The 23,267-nt window shown below is 50.8% G+C and overlaps 3 protein-coding genes and 2 non-coding genes across 9 annotated transcripts in view; 3 read left to right on the top strand and 2 right to left on the bottom strand.

Moving 5' to 3' along the window:
* Positions 1 to 12,721, bottom strand: part of LOC142471885 (uncharacterized) — a 34,967-nt gene extending 22,246 nt beyond the window's left edge. The window contains exon 1 of the mRNA XM_075578317.1: positions 6,291 to 12,721. The gene's annotated coding sequence lies outside the window, so the exon portion shown is untranslated. The remainder of the gene's footprint in view (positions 1 to 6,290) is intronic.
* Positions 8,282 to 14,046, top strand: RPL10 (ribosomal protein L10). The gene is made up of 6 exons (XM_075578323.1): positions 8,282 to 8,411; positions 10,900 to 10,958; positions 11,555 to 11,662; positions 12,313 to 12,451; positions 13,119 to 13,281; positions 13,808 to 14,046. The coding sequence occupies exons 1-6, from the start codon at positions 8,389 to 8,391 to the stop codon at positions 13,961 to 13,963; spliced, it is 648 nt and encodes a 215-aa protein (XP_075434438.1). The 5' UTR covers positions 8,282 to 8,388; the 3' UTR covers positions 13,964 to 14,046.
* LOC142472455 (small nucleolar RNA SNORA70) lies at positions 12,078 to 12,211 on the top strand. The gene has a single exon (XR_012789705.1). It is a non-coding gene; the product is annotated as a small nucleolar RNA SNORA70 (small nucleolar RNA).
* On the top strand, positions 12,914 to 13,047 carry LOC142472454 (small nucleolar RNA SNORA70). The gene has a single exon (XR_012789704.1). It is a non-coding gene; the product is annotated as a small nucleolar RNA SNORA70 (small nucleolar RNA).
* On the bottom strand, positions 13,856 to 22,731 carry LOC142471886 (deoxyribonuclease-1-like). 5 transcript variants are annotated; one of them, XM_075578321.1, is made up of 9 exons: positions 22,594 to 22,731; positions 22,108 to 22,325; positions 20,960 to 21,372; positions 19,071 to 19,157; positions 18,154 to 18,266; positions 15,569 to 15,681; positions 14,991 to 15,148; positions 14,692 to 14,788; positions 13,856 to 14,569 (listed from the first exon to the last, which is right to left on the bottom strand). In XM_075578321.1, the coding sequence occupies exons 3-9, from the start codon at positions 21,007 to 21,009 to the stop codon at positions 14,495 to 14,497; spliced, it is 693 nt and encodes a 230-aa protein (XP_075434436.1). In that variant the 5' UTR covers positions 21,010 to 21,372; positions 22,108 to 22,325; positions 22,594 to 22,731; the 3' UTR covers positions 13,856 to 14,494. The 5 variants fall into 5 exon arrangements, with proteins under 5 accessions (XP_075434436.1, XP_075434433.1, XP_075434434.1 ...); XM_075578318.1 differs by lacking the exon at positions 18,154 to 18,266; XM_075578319.1 differs by lacking the exon at positions 18,154 to 18,266 and having other exon boundaries at positions 22,129 to 22,325.
* Positions 22,732 to 23,267: the final 536 nt, after the last annotated feature.

The following is a 23,267-nucleotide window of genomic DNA, read 5'->3' as shown; positions in this document are numbered from 1 at the left end:
CACTCTTCCCCACAGCAGTGACACTGATTGCCGTGAGAGAGCGCGGGGTCTCCGTAAGAGAGCAGGCCTCCTCCATCCACATTGTGGCGCCATGTGATGCTGCGTCGTCATGGCGACACAACATCACATGGCGGGGTGTTGCCATGACAACACGCTGTCACGTGACATGGCGTCGTGTTGTCGTGGCAACGTGTCACCATGTGATGCCGCCACGTTTTGTGACGGTGCGTTGTCGTGGCAACGTGTCGTCCACATGACACCGCGACTGCACCCCCCAATCAGATTTTCTGAGGGCGCGCCTGCACAGCGCTACTGCTTTTCATGGGGCCTTCAGCACAGCCCGTCTCCCCGGAGCATCGAGAAGGGATAAGGAGGCTTCGGCCAACACCCAACCAGCCGCCATACATCACACCCTGAGCGTCGTCCTCATGCACCAGGACTCTCCATACTGCGGCATAGGCTGTGACACAGCACCACCTGCTGGCAGAGTCACCTATTGCCCCCATCCCACCGTGTAAGGACAGTGATATGTTCAATAGGATAATTATGTGCCATTTGCACCTGGAAAAGGACATTCAGACCAGCACATGTGGTAACCACACGATCTCTTGTGTGCCGGGGAAGTTTGGAATATACGGGTATACCGTCAGTCGCTTATTTTCTGTATCCTTTTATTATAAAATACTAGCTGATGTACCCGGCGTTGCCCGGGATAACATTTTCCCGCTCCCCCTCGCTCTACGCTCACCCGCCCCCTTCACAGCTCGGCGGCGTCTCCCTGGGTGGGCGGGTTGGAATCCCCCCCCCCTTCAGAGGTTAGCGGCGGTGGCTCACCTTTGGTTAGTGATGTTCTCCCCCCCCCCCCTTCAGAGCTCGGCAGCAGTGGATCCTTTTGATTCTCCCCCCCCCCCCCCAGTCGCAGGCGGGAGGGTTGTGCGGCTCACTGCAGGTGGGTTAGTGACAGGGTGCGGCGGCACCCTGCGGGTATCTCTGCGGCGGCTGACTTTGGGTGCGGTGTGTATTATATGTCTTTATTTATATAGCGCCATTAATGTACAGAGCGCTTCAGGGGGTGTGACAGGGGGGTGGCGGCAGCGGACTTACTGTGGGGCGGGGTGTCTGCTGCGGTGGCGGGCGGGAGCAGGGTCGTCAACAGAAAGCATGGGGCCCAGGACAAATGAAAGGAGCAGGGCACCCCCCTCCCAACCCATAGCGCACCTACCAAAATATTTTTTAGCGCACAACTTGAACGTAACTGTTTTGTTCTTGTCACACCGAAAAAAAGATTACAATGCAACCTGTTTCTTTTTATATTTTCCACAAAAGACAGGTGACTGAGCGGGTGCGTGACTGGGTGGGTGGGTGGGTGCGTGACTGGGTGCGCGGGTGGGGGACTGAATGGGTGCGCGGGTCGGTGACTGAGTGGGTGCGCGGGTGGGTAACTGAGTGGGTGGGTGACTGAGTGGGTGCGCGGGTGGGTGACTGAGTGGGTGCGCGGGTGGGTGACTGAGTGGGTGCGCGGGTGGGTGACTGAGTAGGTGCGCGGGTGGGTAACTGAGTGGGTGCGCGGGTGGGTGGGTGACTGAGTGGGTGCGCGGGTGGGTGACTGAGTGGGTGCGCGGTTGGGTGAGTGAGTGGGTGCGCGGGTGGGTGACTAAGTGGTTGCGCGGGTGAGTGAGTGGGTGCGTGGGTGGGTGACTGAGTGGGTGCGCGGTTGGGTGAGTGAGTGGGTGCGCGGGTGGGTGACTGAGTGGGTGCGCGGGTGAGTGAGTGGGTGCGTGGGTGGGTGAGTGAGTGGGTGCGCGGTTGGGTGAGTGAGTGGGTGCGCGGGTGGGTGACTGAGTGACTGGAAGGCAGGAGCGGGGGGATGAAAGCAAGAGTGGGGGGGGTGAAAGGCAAGAGTGGGGGGGGGGTGAAGGCAAGAGTTGGGGGGTGAAGGCAAGATTAGGGGGGGTAAAGGCAAGAGTGGGGGGGTGAAGGCAAGAGTGGGGGGGAGTGAAAGGCAGGAGCGGGCGTGCGTGCTAGAGGCGGCAACGGGAGAGAGGCGAGGGCCGGAAGTGTGCGGCGTGCGGGAGAGAGGCGAGGGCCGGAAGTGTGCGGCGTGCGGGAGAGAGGCGAGGGCCGGAAGTGTGCGGCGTGCGGGAGAGAGGCGAGGGCCGGAAGTGTGCGGCGTGCGGGAGAGAGGCGACGGCCTGGAGGATGCGGCGTGCGGCCGTGAGAGGTGAGCGGCAGGGAGAGAGGCGACGGTGAGAGGGGCTGATGGTGCGCTTCGAGGGGGGTGGTAATGCGGGTGTGAGGGACTGATCCGGCGGGGGTGCGGATGGAGGTTGCGGCCCGGGTGTGGCTGGTGGGTTTCGCAGCAGATGGCGGGCCGGGTCGAGGTGCGGCTGGGGGGGTTGCAGGGGTGCTCGGTGAGGAGAATCTGCGGCTGCACTGTGCTCAGAGGGGCACGCGGTGTAGCTGTGGAGGGCGGGACACACGGGGGGGGGGGGGGGTTACCGGCCAATGAGAGCCGTGGGGGGGTGGGACACAGGGGGAAGGCGTGAGCCAATGAGAGCCGTGGGAGGGCGGCGACCCACGGACCGACGGACCAATCAGATTGCCCCTAGACACAGGGAGACACAGGACAGACAGACACACATACAACGGTTTGAAAAAAAAAAAATATATATATATATATAGAATAGAAGAAGATAGATATAGAGATAGATAGATGTATGCCCTTATAGTATGTCTGTATATCACCAGGCATATCCTCAGCGCGTCGCAGCAGTAATACCCGGGACAGACTGGGAATAAGCGCGACAGTCGTACATGTAACATTAGGACGTGGAGTCCCTGCACTGAAGAGCTTACACTCTAAGTATTGTCCGTATGGATAAAATGGGAAAGTCATCAGGAATCTTCTAACCATGAATTTCGATAGAAAAATACAATATTGATCTTTTTCAGAACACAAATAAGTGGAATGGTTCGTTTAGGGGAATTTACCCTTTCTACGGCTGCGCTAGTACTGCCGGCGACGGGGACGCGACCGATGACATCACCCGTCGCAATAGTGGTAGTTTAAGTTTAGGCTACAGGCCAGTGACGTCAGAAAGGGGGAGGGCAGAGGGACGGAGAAGCTCTCTGATTGGCCACAAAGGGAGACCGCCGCTGAAAAAATAATAACAGTGACTAGCAGATTTTTGGTAGCGCTGTCGCTTGGTCGCGTGCACTATAAGCGCCAGCAATGGCGACAATGCATTTGTTTTGACTCCACGTCGCGTTGCCGGCACTATAAGCGCAGCCTTAGGAGCCTGTTTAAATGGGCGAGTTAATTGTAACTTAGCGCCACTTACATAACAAGTCTTTGAGCTGCAATAAGGTGAGAGCACTCAGCCATTTAATGTTTTCTGTACTATATATATTTTCTAATAGTTTATCTTTATTAGTTTTACAAATTCAGGCAAACACACACCAAGGAAAGAACAACACGGGTTGCTTTAAGAGTCTGGCTAGGGGCTCGTTCCTGAATTAGGAAACTTTAAAGAGTCGATTGAGTCTGCAGGAACCGGACCTGAGATATAAACTGTAACCCTGAGATATAAACTGTAACCCTGAGATATAAACTGTAACCCTGAGATATAAACTGTAACCCTGAGATATAAACTGTAACCCCGAGATATAAACTGTAACCCCGAGATATAAACTGTAACCCTGAGATATAAACTGTAACCCTGAGATATAAACTGTAACCCTGAGATATAAACTGTAACCCCGAGATATAAACTGTAACCCCGAGATATAAACTGTAACCCTGAGATATAAACCGTAACCCTGAGATATAAACCGTAACCCTGAGATATAAACCCTGACCCTGAGATATAAACTGTAACCCTGAGATATAAACTGTAACCCCGAGATATAAACTGTAACCCTGAGATATAAACTGTAACCCCGAGATATAAACTGTAACCCTGAGATATAAACTGTAACCCCGAGATATAAACTGTAACCCCGAGATATAAACTGTAACCCTGAGATATAAACTGTAACCCTGAGATATAAACTGTAACCCTGAGATATAAACTGTAACCCTGAGATATAAACTGTAACCCCGAGATATAAACTGTAACCCTGAGATATAAACTGTAACCCCGAGATATAAACTGTAACCCCGAGATATAAACTGTAACCCTGAGATATAAACTGTAACCCTGAGATATAAACCGTAACCCTGAGATATAAACTGTAACCCTGAGATATAAACTGTAACCCCGAGATATAAACTGTAACCCTGAGATATAAACCCTGACCCTGAGATATAAACTGTAACCCTGAGATATAAACTGTAACCCTGAGATATAAACTGTAACCCCGAGATATAAACTGTAACCCTGAGATATAAACTGTAACCCCGAGATATAAACTGTAACCCTGAGATATAAACTGTAACCCTGAGATATAAACTGTAACCCTGAGATATAAACTGTAACCCCGAGATATAAACCTGTAACCCCGAGATATAAACTGTAACCCTGAGATATAAACTGTAACCCTGAGATATAAACTGTAACCCCGAGATATAAACTGTAACCCTGAGATATAAACTGTAACCCCGAGATATAAACTGTAACCCTGAGATATAAACTGTAACCCTGAGATATAAACTGTAACCCTGAGATATAAACTGTAACCCCGAGATATAAACTGTAACCCTGAGATATAAACTGTAACCCCGAGATATAAACTGTAACCCTGAGATATAAACTGTAACCCTGAGATATAAACTGTAACCCTGAGATATAAACTGTAACCCTGAGATATAAACTGTAACCCCGAGATATAAACTGTAACCCTGAGATATAAACTGTAACCCCGAGATATAAACTGTAACCCCGAGATATAAACTGTAACCCCGAGATATAAACTGTAACCCTGAGATATAAACTGTAACCCTGAGATATAAACTGTAACCCTGAGATATAAACTGTAACCCCGAGATATAAACCTGTAACCCCGAGATATAAACTGTAACCCTGAGATATAAACTGTAACCCCGAGATATAAACTGTAACCCCGAGATATAAACCTGTAACCCCGAGATATAAACTGTAACCCTGAGATATAAACTGTAACCCTGAGATATAAACTGTAACCCCGAGATATAAACTGTAACCCTGAGATATAAACTGTAACCCTGAGATATAAACTGTAACCCTGAGATATAAACTGTAACCCCGAGATATAAACTGTAACCCCGAGATATAAACCTGTAACCCCGAGATATAAACTGTAACCCTGAGATATAAACTGTAACCCTGAGATATAAACTGTAACCCTGAGATATAAACTGTAACCCCGAGATATAAACTGTAACCCTGAGATATAAACTGTAACCCCGAGATATAAACTGTAACCCTGAGATATAAACTGTAACCCTGAGATATAAACTGTAACCCTGAGATATAAACTGTAACCCTGAGATATAAACTGTAACCCCGAGATATAAACCTGTAACCCCGAGATATAAACTGTAACCCTGAGATATAAACTGTAACCCTGAGATATAAACTGTAACCCTGAGATATAAACTGTAACCCTGAGATATAAACTGTAACCCTGAGATATAAACTGTAACCCCGAGATATAAACTGTAACCCTGAGATATAAACTGTAACCCCGAGATATAAACTGTAACCCTGAGATATAAACTGTAACCCCGAGATATAAACTGTAACCCTGAGATATAAACTGTAACCCTGAGATATAAACTGTAACCCTGAGATATAAACTGTAACCCTGAGATATAAACTGTATCCCCGAGATATAAACTGTAACCCTGAGATATAAACTGTAACCCCGAGATATAAACTGTAACCCTGAGATATAAACTGTAACCCTGAGATATAAACTGTAACCCTGAGATATAAACTGTAACCCTGAGATATAAACCTGTAACCCCGAGATATAAACTGTAACCCTGAGATATAAACTGTAACCCTGAGATATAAACTGTAACCCTGAGATATAAACTGTAACCCTGAGATATAAACTGTAACCCCGAGATATAAACTGTAACCCTGAGATATAAACTGTAACCCCGAGATATAAACCTGTATTTCGAAAAATGACAACGAGCAAAAATACTTTTCCGCAGAATGGATGACCGGAGGTTTTCACAACGAGTCGAAAACCGCAAAGAATGAGAAATGGCGCAAATCTGGGGCGTTATACATATTATATGTACCCTTCCTGTCTGGCTCTTTACATCATGGGAATATACATGGCTTTGCTCAGCCTCATACCTGCTCAGGGTGCTGGGTCAGTGCAGGCTGGGCTCCGTCTCTCAGACCTGGTCAGGGTGCTGGGTCAGTGCAGGCTGGGCTCCGTCTCTCAGACCTGGTCAGGGTGCTGGGTCAGTGCAGGCTGGGCTCAGTCTCTCAGACCTGGTCAGGGTGCTGGGTCAGTGCAGGCTGGGCTCAGTCTCTCAGACCTGGTCAGGGTGCTGGGTCAGTGCAGGCTGGGCTCCGTCTCTCAGACCTGGTCAGGGTGCTGGGTCAGTGCAGGCTGGGTTCAGTCTCTCAGACCTGCTCAGGGTGCTGGGTCAGTGCAGGCTGGGTTCAGTCTCTCAGACCTGCTCAGGGTGCTGGGTCAGTGCAGGCTGGGCTCCGTCTCTCAGACCTGGTCAGGGTGCTGGGTGCAGGCTGGGCTCCGTCTCTCAGACCTGGTCAGGGATCCTGGGTCAGTGCAGGCTGGGCTCCGTCTCTCAGACCTGGTCAGGGTGCTGGGTCAGTGCAGGCTGTGCTCCGTCTCTCACACCGTGTCAGGGTGCTGGGTCAGTGCAGGCCGGGCTTCGTCTCTCAGACCTGGTCAGGGATCCTGGGTCAGTGCAGGCTGGGCTCCGTCTCTCAGACCTGGTCAGGGTGCTGGGTCAGTGCAGGCTGTGCTCCGTCTCTCACACCGTGTCAGGGTGCTGGGTCAGTGCAGGCTGGGCTCAGTCTCTCAGACCTGGTCAGGGTGCTGGGTCAGTGCAGGCTGGGCTCCGTCTCTCAGACCTGGTCAGGGTGCTGGGTCAGTGCAGGCTGGGCTCAGTCTCTCAGACCTGGTCAGGGTGCTGGGTCAGTGCAGGCTGGGCTCCGTCTCTCAGACCGGGTCAGGGTGCTGGGCTCAGTCTCTCAGACCTGGTCAGGGTGCTGGGCTCAGTCTCTCAGACCTGGTCAGGGTGCTGAGTCCGTGCAGGCTGGGCTCCGTCTCTCACACCGTGTCAGGGTGCTGGGTCCGCGCAGGCTCGGAGCGTGAATATGCTGATGGAATAATGATGAGCGCCAGGCACTTTTATAGTACAAACACGAGCTTTATTCGCAGCCGTTGGTAATACTCTTTGCATTGAGAATCACTTCCCAATATTGACAGTTCTGATATATTCACAGGGTTTGTACTATTTGCTCCTTCCCTAGGTACCCTCATCTTCATACTCTGGGGAGGTACTGAGGCTTGTTACTCTCTGGGTTAGCTGAATCGTCCCTCGTCTGTACAGCGTCTGGGAATTGGCCGACATTCTATCTCCTCGGGGTCAGGATGCCGGTACTGTACACTGACTGCCACCTCCGGGCAGACTGGGTCCGAGTTACCTACAGACATTCCGGTTGGGCCGATCCAACTATGCCCCTTTTGGACATAGGCTTCCCTGTATCTGAACAAATGGATTCACCGTGGCCATTGCTTCAGGCGCTATCTGGGTAGGGCACTTTCCCTAACTATAAAACAATAACTGGGGACAGATCAAACTTAGCACACATATCTATACTCAGGAACATATTTACATTATTCACAGTGAGGCTCCTCCAACTGCTACTCCCAGGAACCTGCTTCTAAAACAATCAGGGGTGCGATATATATATACCAGAGGAAAATGTTGAGAATATGTATCTCTTGATGGTCCTATTTCCTGTCAAAAGTAGCCATGGAGACATCTTGATAACTTTAAGCAAATTAAGTGGCTATGAAGTTTTAAGAATGGGTCCATGCTGCAATATAGAGCAGTACTAAACACACCTGCACATTCCCAGCACCAGATAGGCAAGTGAACACAGAGAACAACAATACTAATAAAGTTGTAAAAAAAAAAATGATGCGTTCCGCGTGACGTCAGATTAACCTTTCCGTCCTCAGTGCGCATGTGCGTGCTGCGTGCGCACTATCAGGAGGTGAGGGAGGGCGCGTATAAAAGGCAGTGCGCAGGCGCAGTAGCTTCCTCTTTGCTGTCGGCGAGGTGAGTGAAATGGCGGCTCCTGCCTGCGCCTTCCCCCGTGTCCCGCCCGCCTTCCCCCCGCCGCCCTCCCCTGTGTCCCGCTCCCGCCTCTCATCGCTCTCTTCTCTCCTTCGCAGGTATAAGCCGCCATCATGGGCCGCCGACCCGCCCGCTGGTGAGTGTGCGACATGTGGCCGGGAGGCCGCGCAGAGCCTCGGGCTGGCCTGGGTCCGTGTTCCCCGGGGGGGGGGGGAGCGAGCCTGGGTCTCTATCCCGGTGAGGGGAGCCGGGGTGTGAGCTGAGGGGAGCCTCGGGCTGGCCTGTGCCTCTGCACCCTGATGGCCTCCCTGTGCTGGAATGTCTGACCGGGTTATATACCGGGCTTGGCTGTAAATCCCCCGGCTGAGGCCGCCTCACGTGGGAGGGTGCAGGGATCCTGTTAGTACCCGGTGTATGCGGCGCTCTGCTGCATGTTTCTGCACTTGGTACACTGGATAAGTGATGGGTCGGGGTTATGAGTACGGTATACCTGTCACTATTAAACAGGGTTTGATATAAGGTTTGTGATGTGTAACTCCATGTAGTAAAGAAAGTTATAGATCAGTGCGGCCCAACTTATTTTTTTTTTCTCTTGGAACCCATATTTATATTGTGATTCTGTGAAACCCCCCCAACCCTCTCTAATAGCGTGTCTGAGATCAGATGCATTGTAAGGAACCCCAACCCTCTCTAATAGCGTGTCTGAGATCAGATGCATTGTAAGGAACCCCAACCCTCTCTAATAGCGTGTCTGAGATCAGATGCATTGTAAGGAACCCCAACCCTCTCTAATAGCGCGTCTGAGATCAGAGGCATTGTAAGGAACCCCAACCCTCTCTAATAGCGCGTCTGAGATCAGATACATTGTAAGGAACCCCAACCCCCTCTAATAGTGCGCCTGAGATTAGATTCATTGTAAGGAACCCCGACCCTCTCTAATAGCGCGCCTGAGATCAGAGGCATTGTAAGGAACCCAAACCCTCTCTAATAGTGCGCCTGAGATTAGATTCATTGTAAGGAACCCCGACCCTCTCTAATAGTGCGCCTGAGATCAGAGGCATTGTAAGGAACCCCAACCCTCTCTAATAGCGCGTCTGAGATCAGATGCATTGTAAGGAACCCCGACCCTCTCTAATAGCGCGTCTATCAGATGCATTATAGATTCCTCTTTGGTACAATTTTCAAATGACCTGAAGCAGGGGGCCTGTTAGGGATGCCTGGGAAACCCAAGGACTCCTAAGAAACCTGGTTATATAACAGTCCTAGGTGTCATTAGGGTTTTCCATGTGATCTGCTTTTTCACAAACAAGAATAACATCTCAGCCCTTAGTAGGGTTACATACTCCGTAGGGAGGCCGAGATTCTCTCTATTCGGTTCAGATAACTGATGGGGCCTGATAAAGGACTCCTTTTCTGCTCTCATGTTCCTGGACAGACAGTAACTTCTAACGTTAACACTTTAGGTATGGCCCTTCGCAAATAGCCACATTTCAAGTCCCTTGGTGGTAACTCTACTCCTATAGTGTCTGCAGCAGTTTTTTTCAAACCCCCAGGGACCTTTCAGCTCCCACTTTTGGAGGCTTTACAGAAACAAATACGGTATCAATGTTCAGACATCTTCCTAAAGTTGACGGGAATTTACAAGTATGCTAGAGACAGTAGGAATAAGGCTGCGCTTATAGTACCGGCGATGGTGACGTCAGGCTGTGGTTGCTGTAAAAATCAAATTGAGATGACTTCCAGTGATTGCGACCAAGCCGCTGCGCTTACTATAAGCGCACGTGACTGCGGCAATGCATTTGTTATGACGTCGCCGGCACTATAAGCGCAGCCCTAGATTACAGTTCTAGATGTCAAGACCTCCTACACTGACTGGTGCCTTGGTGCATCTGTACTGTCTGGTCCCAAAACATTGCAGTTCTTAAGCACTACAAGTCTAAGGCTAAGTCCCCGCTAGCGCTGAGCGGGCGGCGCTTGCGCCGAGGAATTGCATATATAGATATATGTAAGTCTCTGCTCACGCGGTGTGTGTGTGCGGCGCTCGTGCACACGATCAGCCTCGATCGGTGCTTGGGTAAACATAAAACCTATACTTACCCACGCGCTCAACTACCTGCAATGCCCCCCCCCCCCCGCGCACATGTACAAGCAGGACACCCGGCGCTCCAAGCATGAACGCGCTCAGCGCCAGCAGGGACTTGGCCTAAGTTGTCAGGAGCATAGTTAGGCCGCGGCTAAGCGCTGATTCACGCTCAGCAGTGAGCCCTTGCAGCTCCAATGAGCGGGTTTAGCAGGGACGTGCGGAAGCGTAGCCGACATTATTTTTCTAGTTTGAGCGCTCACGGGAGCGGAGGGCCGGTCACGTCAGCGGTTCGCCCAATGAGAGCGAACCAGCTCCGTGATGTCACTGGCACTCCCCGGACAGCGCGCAAACTTAGGCCAGGGAAAGCCCCCGCTTTCCCTCCGAGCGTCTCCGCACGTCTGGAGTCACCATGGACTCAGCCTTAGACAGCAGAGACACCTGTTCAGTCTGCCGGTATTGGATATGGGACCTGTGTAATCTGTCCCAGTGTACATATGGTATCATACAGTACGGTACATTTAAATGTGTGTTTTGTTTCCAGTTACAGATACTGCAAAAACAAGCCCTACCCCAAGTCCCGTTTCTGTAGGGGTGTCCCTGGTAAGTTCTTGCTGGCTTCAATCCTTTTCATGAACTGGGAATCCCATTGGATAATTTGTAATTTTGTAGAGTCAGTCACTGGTGCAGTTGGATTTTCAAGTCCTCCTTTGTAGGAATTGCTGCATTTACATTATAAAAGTAGTTCTTGGTGGGTTGTTTCAAAACTCCAGTCCCCAAGAACCCCCTAACCGGTCTGGTATTAATGATATCCCTGCTTCAGCCCAGGTGGCTGTCATTTTTGTGCTGAATCTGGGATATCCTTAACCTGGCCTGTTTTGGGGATTTGTGGGGACTGGAATCACTGCTCTATTGGGTAATGCCTAAATAAGGCACAGGTTGAGCATATTAAGGGACTTCGAGCCTTCCTAGAATATAGACCTTTCACCCCATCTTCCATTCTCAGCCCAGTTTAACATCCCAGTAGTGATGGGAGGAAAAGAGTGACTGACCACAAAATGTCAGTACTCCAATGTACAGTATTGCCTATTTTACAAGCACTATGGTTCCTTTGTGCAAGGTGAAACTGCTTTAAAAGCAGCTTGTGGTTATTGGCTCATTATATTCCCCCCTCTAATAAAAACCCCTCCCCTCCGCAGATCCCAAAATCCGAATCTTTGACTTGGGTCGTAAGAAGGCGAAGGTGGATGAGTTCCCCCTGTGTGGTCACATGGTGTCGGATGAATATGAGCAGCTATCCTCTGAAGGTAAGTCAGGAGGTGGTGGGGGTTGGGTGGTCTCGGCTGCTGGTCAGTGGGCCACTCGGTATATTGGTGTTGTAGACCCTGTTAATAGAATTGTCCCATATCTCTTGCATACATCTTCTGGTTCCTGTTGGTAAGGCAGCTTTGCCCAGTCTCTCCCGTTGTGTGATGTATCACATTTTGCCATCAATCGGTGTGGCTGTGATTTAGGGGCACAGATATAAGAGGTCTCTCCTGGGTATGACCTGTGGTTAAAGAACAAACTGAACCACTGATGTGAATACAATTGGTATGCATTACGGCTTAAAACAGTGGGGAGCAATATGCCTCAAAGTCCCTTTTAGTAATCTGTTCACTCCTGGATTATATGCCCTGTGTATACATACACGTACCTAAAGCTTGTAGATTTGTGAAGATCTTGCAGTCAACTAAGCCGACCAGCTTCTGTTGCTATCGGAAGGTGGTGTGCAATGGCTGCATACAGTAACATCCCTGGTTGTGTATGTGCTTTGTCCTTCATACAAAGTGCTCTAAGGGACCTCGGAGACACTTAACAAACATGTTTACTGTCGGTGTCCTGCAGGGTATTGCAGTCACTAGTTTGTTACCAATGACTTGTCATATGCTCACTCTCCCTCTGCTCACTTTCACAGCCCTTGAAGCCGCCCGTATCTGTGCCAACAAGTACATGGTGAAGAGTTGCGGCAAGGATGGTTTCCACATCAGAGTGCGCCTGCATCCCTTCCATGTCATCCGCATCAACAAGATGTTATCCTGTGCCGGTGCTGACAGGTAATGCTCACGTGCTGCCCGTGTACAGCAGTGGGAAGGTCCCTATGTAACGGGGTATGGAAAGCTACAGGGCTGGGCTTTCAACAGCTGCTCATAGTTAAAACACGCAGCTGTGAAGTGGATGTCTTTATGCAGAATATTTTATAGTTGGTTTAGATTTAATGTCTCTTTTTTTAGAAGCATAGGATACACTCCTTCAGTTTACCCTCTAACCACTGGTCTCGTGCAATCTGTTGTGAGCGAGATGCTGCTTCTATTCCAGCAGCTGACCTTTACTTGGGCTGAATTGATAACCCACATGGGAAACCATTTCTTTTCTGTCCAGTAATCTCGTTCCATTATAGTCTTGGAGCCCCTGCCTCCCTTGTCAGATGGCAACAACGGTCATAATTTGGGAAGAGATTTAGGTACAAAAAATGAGGCCAATGGAGAAATGATTATTAGATTATCCCTAAAGATTTATTGCAGTCAATTAAGCCGACCAGCTTCTGTTGCTATCAGAAGGTGGTGTGCAATGGCTGCATACAGTAACATCCCTGGTTGTGTATGTGCTTTGTCCTTCGTACAAAGTTCTCTAAGGGACCTCGGAGACAGTTCTGCAGATACCGATGTGTTCCCCGCGGTGCATGTGCGCTCTCTGAGTCTCTCTGCGTCTCTCTGCTTTCAGACTTCAGACCGGAATGCGAGGAGCCTTTGGGAAGCCCCAGGGCACCGTGGCTCGAGTGAACATCGGACAGGTCATCATGTCCATCCGCACCAAGACTCAAAACAAGGAGCATGTGGTGGAAGCTCTCCGCAGAGCAAAGTTCAAGTTCCCCGGGCGTCAGAAGGTAAAACGGGATCTAACGCTGGAACAAGGGTTTCTGTAAAACCAATTATTGCTTAAATAATCAATGCTCTAGTGAGATTTCTAATGATGGCAGATATCTATATTCGCATTTTGTTATCATTAATTAGGCTGCAAAACTAGAATTTCCTGTCACAATTTTAACACCTTAAACAAGTTCCTCAAATAAATAAGGCTGTATTATATCACATCACTATTTGAGTAAAGGTTAATTTTGGGATTGTACTGCTGCCATGCTGCGAATTCTTACGGACCTCAGACATTCGTACTGGTTTCTCGTGTTTACCTCAATCAGTGCTATGCAGTCACCTAATATTGTAACATCTCATTTGGCTTTAAATGTATAGTCTGTATTCTCAAGCGAAATGCGTGGCTTTGTTCTCGGTGGCTGGGGTGCGTGGCTTTGTTCTCTCGGTGGCTGGGGTGCGTGGCTTTGTTCTCTCGGTGGCTGGGGTGCGTGGCTTTGTTCTTGCTCTGCTTTGTCTAACTTGTGACATCTGCTTCCTCAGATTCACATCTCCAAGAAATGGGGATTCACAAAGTTCAATTTTGAAGACTTTGAGACCATGGTAGCTGAAAAGCGTCTGGTTCCTGATGGCTGTGGGGTGAAATACATGCCAACCAGGGGTCCCCTGGATTCGTGGCGAGCACTGCACGTTGCTTAAAGTCCCCCACTTCAGCTAACACTGGGGAGCAGAGTCCATGCTGCTCCGGGAACTTAACACCAATAAAAGTCTTGGATATATTATGTTGGGGTTTGTGTTTTCATTGTATCCTCTGTGTGCTGCCATGTGCAGGGTACCCAGCTCTGACCAGACAGTACTCCTTACTCTTTGCAGCTGGAGTATAAGTACACAAATATTTTATTACACGTGGATGGACTGCACAGCAGGAGCCTGGCTGTCACTGATTCAGTGTTTCTGCCAATTAATACCTGTTGCAGTTTAATGTGGCAATCTACTCGTTTGTGAGATTACATGTTTAAAAGGAAGTGGTAATATAGTCTGTTACTGCTTCCTGCTAGAGGTCTCTGGTGCTGTCCTCGGGATTACTGCTTTTAAACCCCATGTGATCAGGGGGCTCAGTATGATCTTGGTAATTTAGAAGGCACAAGGTTTAACGTGGAAGTGGTTACACTGCCATTAGCTGCACGTAAGGGCCAGCCACGAGGAAGGGCCTTCATGCACGTCTTCCAATCACAACTCCCGGTCCCGTATGTGATCTCCCCGAAGATTTACCTCCACTGGGAAGTGATCACTTACTGCCAAAGCCTGCCGAAGAAAGAGGGTGGGTAAGATTGAGCCAATCTGCTTAGTCATTTTTATATAACCCCTTAAACTAACCCAATCTGCATGATTCTAGTGTAGTCGGGTCCTGCACTTGGTTTCCTTACCTCCTCTTCAGACAGTCCCAGTTTCTTCTTGAAGTTGAAAGGTTTGGCAGAGCCGGGCACAATTGCTTTAAGAAAATCCTCTCCGTGGACCACGATCCTTTGGGAAACAAAGTAATACAATTATGGGGAGCTCCTGTGAGGTCACATTTTGGGAGAATGGGATCTGACATGTCAATGCTCAAACTGTCTTCTGTCACATTGAGCCCTCGATGTCGGACAGTTGGAGTAGATCTCCAAGTGGCTGTCTAACGGTTGGTGTAAGAACAAGTGGTCTGTAACTTACACGCCCTTAGTGTTACCTGTCGTAGGCGCAGTGTGTTTTCTGGCTCACGGTCGTGTCATCTTTGTCCCCAATCAGCCAGTGGAAAGTGCCGCCGCTCCGCAGTTGAATCCCTCTCCAGTCGGTCACCGTCACGTAGCCGCACGCGGCGTTCAGATCCCCGAGGAGCATGATGTTCTAATAAACCAAGATGGCGTCAGACTTGGCATTGTCGGCTTTTATTTGTAGATGCTACATAGATTGGTTTTAATTTCCCCTCTGGTGCATCGTGATGGGATATATTGTGATATTCTGCACTGCCCCATAATCCCATATACATGGTTATGCTGTTGTGACTGGGGGGGGGGAATTGTCATTCTACGTCTGTTAGTGATTGACCAGGAAGCTGCAGACCAGGACACAACAGAACCCACTTCAAAGCATAAAACCCTGAAATCTTGCATTAACCCTTGATGCTAGGAAGGGTTTTGGTCACACAACCTGATCCGCCCCCTTTTCTTTTTGCGGCTGACTCGTGAAAAGAAATATCTAATTTTTAGATGATATGGGGGGGGGACGACACGACACCATATATAGGATTTCTTTTTTCACACCTACCTCTATTCTCCAGCGCCTCTTCACCTCCAGCATGACCTGTAGGAGCTTGTTAATTTCCTTTGCTGCTTCTCTGGGACAGGTGTGGTGCGACATCAGGACAAAGTCCTTCAGAACTTCACAAAGAGAGCAATATTTTATGTAGAAAACAGCTGTTAAGCAATAATGGGGGGTGTGGGGAGACTTATAATGGGGGTGGTGGGTGGGTAGACTTATAATGGGGGGTGTGGGGAGACTCATAATGGGGGGTGGGTGGGGAGACTCATAATGGGGGGTGGGTGGGGAGACTTATAATGGGGGGTGTGGGGAGACTTATAATGGGGGGTGTGGGGAGACTTATAATGGGGGGGGGTGGAGACTTATAGTGGGGGGGGTGTGGAGACTTATAATGGGGGTGGTGGGTGGGTAGACTTATAATGGGGGGGTGGGGAGACTTATAATGGGGTGGGTGGAGACTTATAATGGGGGGGGGTGTGGAGACTTATAACGCAGCCCGGTGACCTGTTTCAGATCGGTATTACTGCGTTTCACAGCCCGCTGCGGTAGGAACAGGCAGAGACCGGTACTGGGCTCGGTACCGGCCATGTCTTGGCTGCTGTGTGTGGGTGTTCTGGGATTGCACCGGGGGCTCTCGAGCTAACCCGCCGCGGGGACCCCCGGCTTCCCGGGATGCGTGGTGCCGCTGTGTGGGGCTATTGAAATGGGGGATTTAAAGCTTCGTGGGCCAACCGGAAGTGGTCATACCTTGCAGCTTCCTATTGGGTAGCGTGACCCGGAACTGTAAACCTGTGGAGCTGCTGTCGGCCTCAGCAAAGCCAGTACATACCTCAGGGGGCAGGGGCGGGCATATAGGGGAGCAGGGGCGGGCATATCGGGGGGCAGGGGCGGGCATATAGGGGAGCAGGGGCGGGCATATAGGGGAGCAGGGGTGGGCATATAGGGGAGCAGGGGCGGGCATATAGGGGAGCACGCGGGCATATAGGGGAGCAGGGGCGGGCATATAGGGGAGCAGGGGCGGGCATATAGGGGAGCAGGGGCGGGCATATAGGGGAGCAGGGGCGGGCATATAGGGGAGCAGGGGCGGGCATATAGGGGAGCACGCGGGCATATAGGGGAGCAGGGGCGGGCATATAGGGGAGCAGGGGCGGGCATATCGGGGAGCAGGGGCGGGCATATCGGGGGGCAGGCGGTGCAGGGGCGGGCATATAGGGGAGCAGGGGCGGGCATATCGGGGGGCAGGAGGTGCAGGGGCGGGCATATTGGGGGAGTAGAGGCGGGCATATTGGGATGCAGGAGGTGCAGGGGCGGGCATATTGGGCGGGTAGAGGCGGGCATATTGGGCGGGTAGAGGCGGGCATATTGGGATGCAGGAGGTGCAGGGGCGGGCATATTGGGAAGCAGGAGGTGCAGGGGCGGGCATATTGGGGGAGTAGAGGCGGGCATATTGGGATGCAGGAGGTGCAGGGGCGGGCATATTGGGAAGCAGGAGGTGCAGGGGCGGGCATATTGGGAAGCAGGAGGTGCAGGGGCGGGCATATTGGGGGGGCAGGGGCTGGTATACAGGGGAGGGGGGGGGCATGGGCTGGCATACAGGGGAGCAGGAGGTCCAGGGGCGGGCATATTGGGGGCAGGCGGTCCATGGGCGGGCATATTGGGGGGGCAGGGGCGGGCATATCGGGGGGCAGGCGGTCATGGGGCGGGCATATTGGGGGGCAGGCGGTCCATGGTTGGGCATATTGGGGGGGGGCAGGGGTGGGCATATCGGGGAGCAGAAAGTGCAGGGGCGGGCATATTGGGGAATAGGAGGTGCAGGGGCGGGCATATTGGGTGGGGGGCAGGAGGTAAGGGGCAGGCATATTGGGTGGGGAGCAGGAGGTGCAGGGGCAGGGGGGGCATATCGGGGGGCTTTTTCTACTTTAAATCCTATCTCATTCTGCAGTAATGTCGCTTTATACCGTTTCTAAGGGCAAGCATAATTCAACAGGCAATATGTTCCAAACCAATAACTAAATCTCAGGTTACTGGTGCAAGAATACAGAAGATACGTGTTTAGGGGACCCCCCCTCGGGATGTTCTTGCGCCTCTGGGCGGGAGTCGCCACTTCACCTATTTTAGGTGCAATATGTGTAATTGCGGTGTTTGTCCCAAAAGTCTCCTATATATCATTGTCAGTTTGCCGCCTTCTGGATCAATATACAGTACAGTACTTCTTGTCAGCGCCTTCTTCTTACACTCTAATTGCACTCACGCTTATCAATCCTGCTGTTGCATTGCGGTAAATGCTACCTCACAGGGGAATTAAAATGGCCGCTGCCAGCTTCGCCCATTAAGATAAGATATTAGCAAGGTTACCGGTGATGCCAGTAAAACAAAAAGTAAAAGCTCCAATGAAATGTAAGAAATCTGTGAACACCTCATTTAGGATTTGATTTCTACTGTTTTGGGGGAGTTGCTGGCTTTAACTCCTTCAGTGCTGGAGGTAATAGTACTTAACACTGAAGAGGTTGGTGGTGGGGGGGGGGGGGGGGGTGTATGGTACCCCGAAACTTCAAAAGGAGGTGGGTAGGGAGAGGGGTGTGGGTGTGAACCTGTTTTTGGTGAGTGGAAGCGCACGATGAACGGTTCTCTTGCAAAAGCGTCCGGGTGATCCGGCGGGTCCTCCACGTACTGGTACCAATCTGTCACCTTCACCACGTCCGACCTGCCGTGTAATAACAACCTGAGTGTCGGGTACCCCTCGTCCACACTGAGGGGGGGTGCACCTCCGACCTGCCGTGTAATAACAACCTGAGTGTCGGGTACCCCTCGTCCACACTGAGGGGGGGTGCACCTCCGACCTGCCGTGTAATAACAACCTGAGTGTCGGGTACCCCTCGTCCACACTGAGGGGGGGTGCACCTCCGACCTGCCGTGTAATAACAACCTGAGTGTCGGGTACCCCTCGTCCACACTGAGGGGGGGGGGGTGCACCTCCGACCTGCCGTGTAATAACAACCTGAGTGTCGGGTACCCCTCGTCCACACTGAGGGGGGGTGCACCTCCGACCTGCCGTGTAATAACAACCTGAGTGTCGGGTACCCCTCGTCCACACTGAGGGGGGGTGCACCTCCGACCTGCCGTGTAATAACAACCTGAGTGTCGGGTACCCCTCGTCCACACTGAGGGGGGGGTGCACCTCCTGGTTCTAATTACTGGGGGGTAAAGTAAACACGTGGCCGGAGAGTCACCCTGTTCTCTACTTCTGGGTGTTTGTAAGAATAGTATCAGCGTGTGCAGAATGTGAAACTCAGCCCCAGGGCCACAATTAGTACAATGGCCGACTGAATAAAGCAGCGAATGAACCGGCTGAGAGGAGCTTCAGCTCATGGTAGTTGGATAATAGGACCGCTCCATTCACCCACAGCGGAGGGAATCTTGCAGCAAGCCCAGTAACGTGTGGGTGTTAATAAATAGCGGGTCACACGCAGCTCGAAACGGACTGGGAAGGATTCGGCCTCTGCTTTACCTGTATATAAAGACAAACTGCTCCTTGTAGCTGTTCCTCCCCAGCCTTCTGCTCTCCAGGTGTGTGTACTGATGGGAACCATCGTACCTGCAGGGACCGGACACAACTCTGTCACAGCACCGGAGCTCAGATCCGGTCATATCTGTGCCACCGATAAGCAGCTCATGCACACAGTATTATATTTCCATACATAGTTCCATAGTGTTATAGTTCCATAGTGTTATAGTTATATAGTTCCATACATAGTTGTATTATAGTTGTATAGTATTATAGTTACATAGTATTATCGTTACATAGTATTATCGTTATATAATTCTATACATAGTTGTATAGTATAGTTCCATAGATAGTTATATAGTATTATAGTTATATAGTTACATAGTTGTATAGTATTATAGTTCCATACATAGTTATATAGTTACATTGGTCTATAGTAGATGAGAGGTTGAAAATACACATGTCCATCATTTTCATCCTGTGTTAAATTTACACGACATACTTTATCCCAGGGGTGCGCAAAGTTTTTAACCTATGCAACCCCCTCCCCCCACCCCACCCTCTTACCTCCCGGCTCGCGCCCTCTCGGCTCCGGCGTTAAATGATGTCGCGAATGTCATGTGATGTTTCCATGGCAACGCGGCGTGGTTTGACACCGGCCGCTTTATCCTATATCCGTACTTACAGTATATTATCCAGAGGAAGCAAACACAAGCCCCAGTGTCATATCATATAAGGATTTCTCATAAAGGGAAAAAATATGTCCTCCCTGACTTCAGTAATTACTCCCGGGGTCAGCCTCCCTCCCATGTGTGCTTATCTGGTATATCCCTGTATACCTTTCCCTTCTAAATATATATCCCTGTATACCTTTCCCTTGTAAATATATATCCCTGTATACCTTTCCCTTGTGTATATTATATATATCCCTGTATACCTTTCCCTTGTAAATATATATCCCTGTATACCTTTCCCTTGTAAATATATATCCCTGTATACCTTTCCCTTGTAAATATATATCCCTGTATACCTTTCCCTTGTAAATATATATCCCTGTATACCTTTCCCTTGTAAATATATATCCCTGTATACCTTTCCCTTGTAAATATATATCCCTGTATACCTTTCCCTTGTAAATATATATCCCTGTATACCTTTCCCTTGTAAATATATATCCCTGTATACCTTTCCCTTGTGTATATATTATATATATCCCTGTATACCTTTCCCTTGTGTATATATTATATATATCCCTGTATACCTTTCCCTTGTGTATATATTATATATATCCCTGTATACCTTTCCCTTCTAAATATATATCCCTGTATACCTTTCCCTTCTAACATGTCTAACTTATTCTTAAAGATATCTATTGTATCTGCCATCACGGGCTCCATGGGTAATGAATTCCGCACGTGTGCAGCACTGAGACACGCACATGTATGTTGCTTTGCATTCACCTGTCGAGTTCCCGCAGCACTGAGACACGCACATGTATGTTGCTTTGCATTCACCTGTCGAGTTCCCGCAGCACTGAGACACGCACATGTATGTTGCTTTGCATTCACCTGTCGAGTTCCCGCAGCACTGAGACACGCACATGTATGTTGCTTTGCATTCACCTGTCGAGTTCCCGCAGCACTGAGACACGCACATGTATGTTGCTTTGCATTCACCTGTCGAGTTCCCGCAGCACTGAGACACGCACATGTATGTTGCTTTGCATTCACCTGTCGAGTTCCCGCAGCACTGAGACACGCACATGTATGTTGCTTTGCATTCACCTGTCGAGTTCCCGCAGCACTGAGACGCGCACATGTATGTTGCTTTGCATTTACCTGTTGAGTTCCCGCAGCACTGAGACGCGCACATGTATGTTGCTTTGCATTCACCTGTTGAGTTCCCGCAGCACTGAGACACGCACATGTATGTTGCTTTGCATTCACCTGTTGAGTTCCCGCAGCACTGAGACGTGCACATGTATGTTGCTTTGCATTCACCTGTTGAGTTCCCGCAGCACTGAGACGCACACATGTATGTTGCTTTGCATTCACCTGTTGAGTTCCCGCAGCACTGAGACACGCACATGTATGTTGCTTTGCATTCACCTGTTGAGTTCCCGCAGCACTGAGACACGCACATGTATGTTGCTTTGCATTCACCTGTTGAGTTCCCGCAGCACTGAGACACGCACATGTATGTTGCTTTGCATTCACCTGTTGAGTTCCCGCAGCAGGGCCGGGACGGCCTACCCCTTGGAGTCTCTAACCTCCTGGATGACGCAGATATCGCAACGGGACAGAATCTGCGATAAACAAACAGTCAGTGACAGCGCGTGTGGCCTCTGGGCTTTCTCGGGCATTGTGCCACCGGCGTTTAGTTGCCACTCACTTCGCCACAGGGACATCTCGCCGCCGGACGCTTCACTGCCAAGGCAAATCCCTGTTACCCTAAAAACTCCTAACCTTACCCGTTACCTTAAAAACCTCTCCCTCACTGCCCCTTACCTGTGGCACTCCCTCACACTCACTATACGCCCAGCACCTTCTCTCCCTCACTGCCCCTTACCTGTGGCACTCCCTCACACTCACTATACGCCCAGCACCTTCTCTCCCTCACTGCCCCTTACCTGTGGCACTCCCTCACACTCACTATACGCCCAGCACCTTCTCTCCCTCACTGCCCCTTACCTGTGGCACTCCCTCACACTCACTATACGCCCAGCACCTTCTCTCCCTCACTGCCCCTTACCCGTGACACTCACTATACACCCAGCACCTTCTCTCCCTCACTGCCCCTTACCCGTGGCACTCCCTCACACTCAGTATACACTGTTGCCGGTATATACGCACAAACTCCCGCCCCGGCAGCGCTCCCTATAAAGGCTGACATTGTGGTGTATTCGGGGACTGTACTAAGCTCTGGATTCCAGAGGGGAAATGTCCAGCTGCAGGGAACATCACTTAACCCTTATCTGCCACGGGGCCCGGCACTTTGCAAGGGCGGTTACCACAGCGAGAGAGCAGACGCAGATTCCCACCTTTACCAGAGCGCTCATCACCTTCCTGTTCGATGCTTTCGCCTCCCCGAAGCTTTTGACGTTAAACGCGCAGATTTTGAGCGTGGCTGCGGTGATGTGCGGGACAAGCAGCAGGAGGCAGAGGGCGAGCGCCTTCATCACGCAGCTATGCGAGCAGCAGAGCTTGCAATCAGCTACTCAGGCGCAGGAACGGTCATTACTGTCACTGCCAGAGAGACCTGGAATGCAGCAGGCAGGGGTTACGTGACCAGGGCAAAGATCACAAGCCGCCCAAGCGCACCCACTTCAAAGACACGAAGATAAAAGCTTGGCACTAAACCCACAGTCTCCCCTTGATGACAGACATGTAGCAGCAGGCTACCTGCAGAGGTGAAGATGGGCGCTGGTGAAAGACTCGCGTTGAACCCTGCCCTGGTGGAGGGCCCCTTCCAGCAGGGAATTACATCCACAAACTCATTCCACCCTCCAGAAAAGGGTCCCACTCACCTGTCCGTCCCACCTGCTTTCGGCGGCCCCAGTAGTCCCCGTGTAATGTCCGGCTGTGTCCCCCTCTGTGAGCCCGGAGCAGAGGATGCTGTAAGAGAAGCACCTGGCAGGTCCCTGCAGGGTAATGGGACGGTGTGTGCTGTGTCAGTGCTGTGTCCCCCTCTGTGAGCCCGGAGCAGAGGATGCTGTAAGAGAAGCACCTGGCAGGTCCCTGCAGGGTAATGGGACGGTGTGTGCTGTGTCAGTGCTGTGTCCCCCTCTGTGAGCCCGGAGCAGAGGATGCTGTAAGAGAAGCACCTGGCAGGTCCCTGCAGGGTAATGGGACGGTGTGTGTGCTGTGTCAGTGCTGTGTCAGCAGGGAGCTGGCTCTAGAATAGGAGTGTATGCAGGCAGCACAATAGCAGCTCTCGCTGTCGGTGTACATGTGAATACCATGTACACAGTAACAGGCCCATTACCTGTACCCCTCACAGCATGGGGCAGGGCTCCCTAACTTGCCACACGTGCTTTCTGCCCCTGCTAGTTTCATGCTAGTGGCCTAGGCAGATAAGTGCAGTTTCTCGCACTGACACTCCTCAACAGGTCAGGTTTTCAGGATATCCCGGCTTCCGCACAAGTGGCTCAATGAGTCCCTGCTTCAGCACAGGTAGCTCAGTCAGTCCCTACTTCAGCAC

Source organism: Ascaphus truei, chromosome 21 (assembly GCF_040206685.1).
Source record: "Ascaphus truei isolate aAscTru1 chromosome 21, aAscTru1.hap1, whole genome shotgun sequence".
Taxonomy (NCBI): domain Eukaryota; kingdom Metazoa; phylum Chordata; class Amphibia; order Anura; family Ascaphidae; genus Ascaphus; species Ascaphus truei.
Note: the sequence above shows the minus strand (reverse complement) of the source record. Positions and strands in the feature narration are given on the sequence as shown.